At 41.2% G+C, this 9828-nt stretch overlaps 2 protein-coding genes across 2 annotated transcripts in view; one reads left to right on the top strand and one right to left on the bottom strand.

The window, feature by feature from the left end:
* The window catches only part of grk1a (G protein-coupled receptor kinase 1 a), a 6197-nt gene extending 1257 nt beyond the window's left edge, over positions 1-4940 (bottom strand). Inside the window, exons 1-6 of the mRNA XM_035629346.2 lie at positions 3830-4940; positions 2739-2866; positions 2036-2193; positions 1389-1472; positions 888-1012; positions 339-540 (exon numbers count right to left, since the gene is read on the bottom strand). Of these exons, the coding sequence (XP_035485239.2) occupies positions 339-540; positions 888-1012; positions 1389-1472; positions 2036-2193; positions 2739-2866; positions 3830-4531 (1399 nt within the window). The 5' untranslated portion in view covers positions 4532-4940. The remainder of the gene's footprint in view (positions 1-338; positions 541-887; positions 1013-1388; positions 1473-2035; positions 2194-2738; positions 2867-3829) is intronic.
* A 616-nt stretch (positions 4941-5556) lies between these two features.
* LOC118302858 (potassium-transporting ATPase subunit beta-like) lies at positions 5557-9772 on the top strand. The gene is made up of 7 exons (XM_035629345.2): positions 5557-5900; positions 7308-7436; positions 7528-7641; positions 7732-7937; positions 8074-8136; positions 8522-8614; positions 9165-9772. The coding sequence occupies exons 1-7, from the start codon at positions 5789-5791 to the stop codon at positions 9321-9323; spliced, it is 876 nt and encodes a 291-aa protein (XP_035485238.2). The 5' UTR covers positions 5557-5788; the 3' UTR covers positions 9324-9772.
* Positions 9773-9828: the final 56 nt, after the last annotated feature.

Genomic DNA, 9828 nt, shown 5'->3' with positions numbered 1-9828 from the left:
AATGACCACCTCTGAAAAAGACATCAGACATTTCAAATAGTTACAATTTAAACAAAAGCACTGGTGTTAGAGAAATTAGAATAGTATTTAATTCCCTCCCTGCAGGTCTTGAAAGGTCAGAAGAAGCATTGAATTCAGTTCCCTTAAAAATTTTCACAACTGCCAAAAGAAACTATTGAGGATTGAATATATGTTAGACCCAGTAACAGCAAACAAATCAATACAAAAGTAGTATATTCAAAAGCAACAGCAGGAAGTAGATAAAACTGTGAAATCTAAAGAGACAGATGTGTGTACAGTACATTAACTGGTAACATTTGTCTTGGTCTGAAACTGACCTGCGTTCAGTCTCCTCCAGTTGATCTCGTTGAAGAAGGGGTGCGCCCTGAGGTCGTCACACGATCCGTTCCTGAAGCCGAGCCTCTTCTCGACCTCTTTGCACAGCAGACCCGCACAGATGGAGCGAGCGTTCTCACTGAACTTCTCCGGATAAATTACTGGTTCGTTCAGGATCCGCTTCTTCACCACCTTGTTCTCCACCTTCGAGCAGAACAAAGACCAGCAGAGATGAATCTGTACGTCTCAACAACAAAAAAAACTGTACATGTCACATTAATCTAACTTTTTTCTGTCAGGTCTGTGAATGCACCAGAAATGTAAACTTGTATTTGTTATTTATCTGCAGGACATGCAGGAGAATTTAATAATCATGCACACAATCATCTGCATATATACAATGAGGGATCAGGGCTCCACATTTCAAAGCAGTGTCAGAATCAGGCCACAGGTAGGTGATGTTGAGCTGAGAGGGACATTCAAAGACGACAGGACTGAGGAAATGCAGCAAAGGGAACCAACAACAACAACAACCAACAATGACTATTTACCCTCTCTCCTCGGGTCCTGAACGGCCCCTTGGCAGCCAGGAACTCATACAGAGTGACCCCCAGAGCGAAATAATCCACAGAGTAGTCGTATTCCTCTCCTTTCAGCAGCTCTGGAGCCATGAAACCTGCAGGTGAGAACGTAAAGGTCACGACCTTTCAGTTGGGGATAATTTCCAATTCCAACAGTGAAACAGATCGGCGCACTGTATCTGTTAAAAACTAAAAGCCCTGAGATCAAAGGGTCCAGTTATGGATTTCACCACTGCATTTTCTCGACTTCTGTGAAAAATGCAGGTATAACTTTATTCTCATACCATGTTGCATTTGTTTTTTTTAAATAACACAATCACAAAAAAAAAACTAAAATAATGTAATAGTGTCTGAGGACAGAAATGTTGCTCAATTAAAATTGTGTTCACAGCTGCAAGAAAAACTGCCACCAGGTAAAATTGATTTTGGTCATTATATTTCTTCTTTTCTTCTTCTTCCCCCCCACTGTACCTGAAGTCCCAGCGTAACCCTTGGTTTTGAGCTGATCGTCAGCGAGCTCTACGGCCAGACCAAGGTCAGAGATACGCACATTACCTGTGAGAATAAACACCAGGGCCAAAGTCAAGGGCTGCCCACGTCACAGATACGAATGTTGACCCGCACACTACGTCTCGGAGACGTTAACGTGCAGTAGTGTGATAACTCAAAGGTGTCCTTGTGTTGGATGTGTACTGTGGGTGGTTCAGTGTGTTCATAAAGGCCAGCATGTGTGTGTGCGTGTGCAATTTGACCTCATGAGGTCACGAAAGAAACATATTCTGAAGTCAAGGTGAGAGGCTACAATTCAATTACAGAAAAAAAATTGGTGCTGTTGCAGGTTGGCAGAGGGGGGATGTTAAAAATGAATTAGTTTAAAGGAATGGTACAACATTTTAGGAAAAGTGTATATTCATTCTGTAGGGTAAATATGGAGCACAAAGAGTGAAAGCAGGGGGAAACAGTTAGACTGGCTCTGTTCAATACAAAGTCACCCCGTCAAACCACAACTTGCCTTTTTTACTCTTCGATTTCTATCTGAAATAAATAAATGAGATATAACGCGCTGATTTGTGAGCTTCTCAGACTTCCTCTTTCTTTCCTGTGCCCGACTGTCAGACCTTGATTATCCAGCAGCACGTTCTCTGGTTTGAGGTCCCTGTAGATGATCCTCTTCTGGTGGAGGTGCTCCAGGCCCTGGATGATCTGAGCGGCGTAGTAGCAGGAGCGCGGCTCTTCAAACCCCGGGTTGTTTTCATCCACGTTATACAATTGATACCTACAGTGGCAAAATGAGACAGGACTCGGGGTCATGTGTGGAAACACATACGGTGCACACACATTTCTTTTACAAACACAGTTTATTCCCCTGTTAAAGAAATAAATGCAGTACACTCATGTTGAACGCTACTGTGTGCAGAGATTAATTGATTAGTCGTTTGGCAGACATTTCACTGACGATCACTTTTATGATAATTCATATTTAATTTCAGTCAATTTCCAAGCAAGAAGATTTGCTGTTTCCAACCTCTCGAATAATATTAGGTTTTGATGCTTTTCCTTGTCATATCAAGTGTTGGTGAATAAAACAAACAATTTGAAGCAGCAGATAAATCAATAACCAATACAACTCTTATTTGCAGGCCTACATACAGTAAATATTAGTTTATCCGACAAATTAGCATGAAATTTAGGAAACTTATCTCATTCAAAACAATCTGAAAAGGAGAAAAGGTTTGTTGGAACCAGGCACCAGGAATCAGAGCCCATTTTCTTCACTACTGTGGTCAGGATGTTGCCAAGTGAGAGAGAATGAGATCTCACCTCAGGTCTCCTCCGTTCATGATGGTCATCACCAGACACAGCTCTGTTTTGGACTGGAAGGCGTAGGCCAAAGAAACAATAAACCTGCTGTGAACTCGAGCCAGAATCCTCTTCTCCACCATCGCCCCCTACGGGACAGGCAGGCACAGCAGTATGAGTAAATATTACTACCATCTTTATTGGAAACTTATTTGTGTGTTGAAATGTTCTGGGTTATTAAATAAACAAGATCAAGAGTTACATTCCTTCTTAATTAACTCTCTCTTTTGAATTCCTCGTTACTTTGACTTGTGCAATGAAAAACAAGTAATGGTGCAGGAAGCTCTGATATCTGAAACTCGAGCGATGACTGCACAACAGTATCACAGTCATGACCCAACAAAAGGCAGTAATAAAATAATCACCAGTTCCCACTGGTACTTAAATGTTGGTACCGGAGAAGAAAACACTAAAAAGGTATGGTAACAACTGGGCATTGTAGAGGAAAGCAGAAATAAAGAATTATATTAACATAACTAAACACTGGGCTGAGCTATCAAGGGTTACCCTACCGACAACTTTTGAAGCATGTGAGATACAGCAATGGTGTAGCAATATCAGAGTAAAGAGAGTTGTACAGAAAGTATATTTTTCTTTAATCTGACAGGGCATAGTAAACTTATTAAAACTGCAGTAAATGATTACTGTTAAAACTCCCCTCGAGTGAAGTTCCAGACACATTAGTCCTGATTTGGGGACTGAGCAGGATATTAGGAAATCCATAGAGCTGCTCCATTTATAAACATGGCAGGATTGTAACTTTATAAGGAGATCAAAATGTTCTAATGCCTAGGGCACTAATCATATAAGTCAAAGGCCTAACGTTGTCTGCAAGGCTCCATCTAGTTTACTGACTGTTGTTGACAGGGGACGACTACAAAGATACTGAACATAACAGACAAACTAAACCGTAACACGTTTTAAAATTTCCACACCCTGCGGAGCACAACAGCCCCAAATGACAGTGTTGTGCAGCTTAATCCATAATCTGCATCTGAAGAATCCTCCGCTCTTTCCCACATGAAAGGATTTGTCATGCTCTGCTAACTTACCTCGTTGCCTCTTCTCTTGTTCAGCCTCTTCTTGTTGAGCCTTTTGCAGGCGTAAAGTTTCCCAGTGGCCTTTGTCTGACATGCAGACACTTCCCCAAAACCCCCTTTCCCCAGCACACGAAAGTCCAAGAACCAATCCTCTCCGATGGGTTGCGTCTCCAGCCACTTCCACTGCAGGAACCTTTTCAGATACTTACTCTCCAGGAAGATAGTGTAAGGCACTTCCTTGAGGAAGTCCATCACATTGTCCATGGTTTCACTTAAAAGATGGTCCCCAGCCCCCCGGTGTTTCTCTTTGACCTTTGTGATGCCGTTTTCCGGCAGGAAGGGGCAGAAATACTTGGCATTAGGCTCCATGTACCGGGACAAGATCCTGCCTGCTTTCTTCACACGATCCTCGTCCTCAGCCATGTTGTACTCCTCAATGTCCTTCCACAGGCGGCAGGGACCTTTATACTCATTGTTGGAGTCCAGGAACTCCTGGAAGAGACGTTTGCCGATGGGCTGCTCCACGCAAACCGTCTGGAAGCCCAGGTCTAAAGTCTCCCGCAGACCCTCACACACTGCGATGTGCGGCAGCTTCAGGCGGGAGTGGTACTTCTCGTCTCGGTTGGATGCAGGGTTGGCAGTGCCATCGAAGCTCCCGCGGGCTGACATGTAGGCAGAGTTGGCCACCAAAGTCGTAAGGCCACCAATATCCATGGTGACACAGTGGAAAAGTGAGGAGGAGGGATGGAGAAATGTGTGAGATGCAGCTGAAGCTACTGAGAAAAAGTACTACAGGGATATAGAAGAAGATGTGGATAGCTGGAAATGAGTGAAGAGATGGGGAGATAGCAGAGAGGTAGGTGATAAATGGATTCCTTCTTCCTCCAATGATTTAGAAGCAGAGTGCATCATACACACGACCATCTTCTCGCTCAGTGTTTCCCTCGGCGAAGCTATCACTAAACCTAGAGTCCCTTCTTTTCCCCCTACACACATGCAGACACACATGCAGATATACCTGACTCATCACCTTTCCACGAAGGGCTTTATCTGTAATGCTTTATCCTGTGCTGACCCATGGGCCTGCCGCAGACGCAGAGCAGGGAACGAACAGTGAAACGAAGACATGACAGAAGAGGAGAGACAGAAAAAGAAAGTGAGGAGGAGAGAGGGACAGAAATGATAGATGTGGCGTGTAGTGGGCTGGTAATGACAGGAATGCAGTGACGTTCAGGGGAGAAAGTGGCACAATGGCCTTATTGAGAGAATGTTCAGTTACGTCATACTTCTGCAGAATTGTTCTCTTGTACTCTTCCGGTCGTACTTTGTCCGTTTCAAACCATATTCCTTTCTATAAGATCTCGAAACCTGCTCTGAGTAGAGCATCACGGTTGGCAAGATTGCCTATTGGTTTTAATTTTTCTTTCTGTTTGGTTTGTTAGTAGCTTTGTGTAATAACTACCCTGCAAAACTATCAGCACATCAGCTAACTCTGATAATAATGTAATAATGTAAGCATGCAATTGGCTATTTAACAGGTAATAATATTTTTTAAAATACGTTGCCTGGATCCTCAAGGTGATCCTGAGGTTTCACCTCGGAGCAGAGGACGTCATTGGTGAAGACGGAAGTTCACCTGTTTCTATGCTGGCCCACCAAACTTCCCTGCCCACTGCATGCCTGCTTTATCGTGGCCTTATAAATAGTGAACACGAGATAACACAAACATCACACTCTGGAGCGACATCCAGGGAGTGACTTTTAGCTTATACTGTGAAAGAGAATGAGCCAGGGGACGAGACATACAGCACACACCTGAAAGGGCCTCAAGATCCTTGGGGAGGGACGGGAGAGAGGATAGAACAAACGTTACGTGTTTGACTGAGGGGAGGAAGAAGAGAAGTGAAAGGTAGAGTTGAATAAAGGAAAGAAAAGGTCTGCTGTGGAACCTGGTCAGCGCAGAGCTTCACCATGGCCACCTTAAAGGAGAAGAGGACCTGTGGGCAGCGATGTGAAGACTTTGGTCGTTTTGTCTGGAACTCCGACAATGGGACATTTATGGGGAGGACACCAGAGAAATGGGGTAGGAATTAAACAATGGGTTCATAATCCACTAATGTGTCACATTAAATGAACATTGGAAATATACAGAGGGTAGCAGTGCAGTGTTGTTGTTTCACACACGTTGATATGATCTTTTTGTCTTTTCCATGTTGCATAATGTTTCATTGCTGGTGACTAGTGTTATTCCAAACATTTGGGCATCAGTTGTCTCACCACAAATGACTGAGAAATACTTTACCGGTAGTTTTCTTAGCGACGGTTGAATGAAGTGTAATCGATAAACGAGACAATGTCAAGAAAAATCCCTTGAACTTAAAAAAAAAATTAAAAAAACTTTTATATAATTTGGAACAACTAAGATTGACCTTTGCAACATCCAATGTGTCTCAAATATTTAAAATGAGGAACTGTGAAAATTAAATTAACAGGATAAATTCCTTGAGTATTGTTTTTAAGTCTGTCTTAATACAACATGCCCCAATGTGTTATATATTCTATAGATCTTTGTGGTCATTTTTTTCTGTCCATACTGGCCCTGAAGAAAATTCATGCACAGCGAAAATTCAGCTCAAATCAAGTGGATGTTACATCATAGTCACATAAATATATAAATATCACTGCCAAGGATTACAGCGACCTATAACGGGCAATGGAGGAAGTGGTACCAATAATTTTAGATTAGTATATTCCACAACATCTACTACTCCCTACTAAAACTCTGTTTTAGAAGTACTCAATTTGCAGCAGAATGTCAAAAATGATATTATCGTATATTATAATAGTGGATATTATTGCTGAAGCAACACTTGGTCAATGTGGAGGAATTTTGAACTAATGTATATTTAATTGGGTTGATTAATCTATAGCAGTGTTATATCTTCATACTTTATAACTTCTATACAAAATCCCAGCTCCCTCCACTGTATATGGGCATATGGGTGTTGTACTGAGATTGGCAAATACACACACACATAAAAAAAACACAAACACACACACACACACACCTGAACTCAGTCACACGTGATGTACTTGTATGTACCACCCGGTGTGACTTTAACTGTCCTTTTAAAATCACCACAGCAGCGTGTGTGTTTGCAGCATGTGGACAGGGAGAGATTAGCCTGGTGTCGTGAGATAAGCTCTGGTTTGGTTTGGTTTGGTCTTGCACATTAAATTCAGCTCATACTGACAGAGGACACCTTGACCTCTGGAAATATAGACATACCCCACTCAGATCTCTCCTCTCTTTCAAGGGTGTTTCACTTTAACTGCCTTGCTAGTGTGCACTTTATTTAAAGGAAGGTATTTTTCCTCCTTCATTTTGATGTGCAGTATTTATTTTGCTTTATTATCTTTCAGAAAGGGAGGTCATACCCCTATTAACGTGCAAAAAAAAAAACACTGCATCATTCTCTCTCCCTCACAGTGTACATCAGCCTGTATTATGTGGCATTCTACGTGGTGATGACCGGCCTCTTTTCTCTGGCCATCTATGTGCTCATGTACACCTTGGATCCGTACGCTCCCGACTACCAAGACCGGCTAAAATCTCCAGGTAAAACCAAACAACAGCAACAACAAGGAGGAAAGACAATTATAAACCAAAGCTTGATGCCTCTTAACCGGCTCTCTGTTTACTTGTTCAGGGGTGATGGTGTGGCCGGACACTTATGGAGAGGAGGATATTGAAATCAACTACAACACATCAGACAAGGCCTGCTGGACGAAGATGTCCAAAATCCTTCACAAGTTCCTGGGGCGTTAGTATTAATTTGCTGGACAACTATCTATTATTTAAGATGGGGAATTTTATTTTTAAAGACATTAATCTTTCTGTCTTTTTCCTTCAGCCTACAATGACACAAAGCAGCTTGAATGTAACAACTATAACTGCACAAAGGGAAAGTACTTCATCCAGAAAACCTTCTCTGCCCCTCATCACACAAAGTGGGCATGTCCCTTCACGCAAAGCATGCTGGGACCCTGCTCAGGATTGGAGGACCCGACCTTTGGCTACAACTGCACCATGCCTTGTGTTGTCATTAAGATGAACAGGGTATGTTGTATTCATGAACATCCTTCTGACCTCTGCAGTAATACCTAGACATAAAAAACTAGATGCAAAATATTCAAAAATGAAATCATATTCAATAACCGCGACTAAAGGTAAATATTCTGTTCTATCTTTTCAGATCATTGACTTTTTGCCTACTAATCACACTGAGCTTCCCCCATATGTCAACTGCACGATACTGGTGAGCAACATCTGCATATACCTATTTGAACAGCATGTATTCAAGAAAAATGAGTCTAAAGTTTTACATATAATCATATATTATATATACTGCAGTGATTTAGGAAGTTGGAGGACTTGTGAAATACACATTAAAGAAAGAATGACATTGATCGATACAGAACAGAAAGAGACATGCAGATTTTTAGTCCAAGTACAGGTCAAGCTCAAAACACTGGATCATCCCATAATGCCTTTTTTCACGTCTCTGCCAATCATTAATATCCTGTCTCCAAGTGAAGCATTAGACCTGATGCAACAGTTATTGCAGGTACCATTTTTTTCAACCTGTAAAATCAGTTGAGTGGCTCTGTAAATATTATGATTTTTTGTGTGTATGTTTATAGGAAGGACAAAGCAATGTGGCAAAAATTGAGTACTTCCCTGACAGGGGGGTTATGGATCTTTCCTACTTCCCTTATTACGGAAAATTGGCACAGGTAAGCAAGAAAACCACATGATGAAAGAGTGAGAATCTGTATCAAGATACTGTCATCACATTGTCATCTGTAAAAGTATGGCTGCATTATACGCCAGGCAAATTGGGCAACGTTCTTACAATTGATGTGTGTTACTTTGTGTGTTGTAACATGACTATCTGTGTAAAAAAACAACTACATGCTGCACACAAGCTTGGAAAAAAATGGGCAAAGAGGGCCACTGCTGCAGGGGCCCCAGCCTCCGTTTTTAGAAATATTTTTCCAATTTTTATATAATCTTCAGAAATTTTGTGAAACCTTGAGGCTCTGTGTCAGGATCCAGCTTCCATAAATTTAATATTCCACTGACAGGACTTGCAAGGCGCATATTATTGAATTGATTTGCATTGGATACATTTACAAACTGCATATTTCTAATCATTTATCCACATAATGTCCAAGAGAAATATATATATATATATATATATATATATTTTTTTTTTTTTCATCAAATCAAATAAAACTCAAACCGACCAACAGTCTTGCATTACCTCCTTCCTCTTTTCCTCAGCCTACATATGTCAACCCGTTGGTGGCTGTTCGGTTCAGCCTGGTCGGAGAGAAACACGCGAAGATCCAGTGCAGAGTGGTCGGAGACAAGATCGGCTACCAAAGCTACCACGAACCCTACGAGGGAAAAGTCACCTTCTACCTCAAAGCAATGAAATAAGAAACAGAGAGGAAGATACTCAAAAGTCCCACATTGAGTCACACGACAGTATCATAGACAGAGCTGGTGTCTACAGATTGGCAGTGATTCATATATTTAACGACCTTAAAGCTACTTGTACTTAACTCAACAGAATAGGCCCACTTAAATCTCTCAGCTGTGTGTTGCTTTTATAAACCTAAATCATCATGCTTTGCTGAGTGATTCATGAACTTCTTTGTGTACTGACTTTCAGATTTTGCCATGATTTAAATTGTAAAATCTACAAATCTACAGTATATGTGAAGAGGAAAATCATGTTGGGTAATTATGACTTAAATTCCCAACTAGATTTTTGTGGAGAATTTAGATTTTGTTTTTTAAGTGCCAAATGTGTCCTAAGAAGACCATGACAAATGTATCTCAAGGAAATCAGATCATTTCTAAATAAAAAAATGTATCCAGCTTTTGCTTTGCTTTTAATGTGTGGTTATTTATGTGTATTTTTAATATTATTCTATTATTT

The sequence above is a fragment of the Scophthalmus maximus genome, chromosome 4 (assembly GCF_022379125.1).
Source record: "Scophthalmus maximus strain ysfricsl-2021 chromosome 4, ASM2237912v1, whole genome shotgun sequence".
Taxonomy (NCBI): domain Eukaryota; kingdom Metazoa; phylum Chordata; class Actinopteri; order Pleuronectiformes; family Scophthalmidae; genus Scophthalmus; species Scophthalmus maximus.
Note: the sequence above shows the minus strand (reverse complement) of the source record. Positions and strands in the feature narration are given on the sequence as shown.

What these genes read in the sequence shown, in the direction of transcription:
- LOC118302858 (XM_035629345.2), top strand. Translation starts at nt 5,789, where the DNA reads ATGGCCACCTTAAAGGAGAAGAGGACCTGTGGGCAGCGATGTGAAGAC. An exon ending in GAGGACACCAGAGAAATGGG is followed by an intron (nt 5,901 to 7,307) that starts GTAGGAATTAAA and finishes TCTCCCTCACAG; the next exon opens with TGTACATCAGCCTGTATTAT. An exon ending in AGACCGGCTAAAATCTCCAG is followed by an intron (nt 7,437 to 7,527) that starts GTAAAACCAAAC and finishes TTACTTGTTCAG; the next exon opens with GGGTGATGGTGTGGCCGGAC.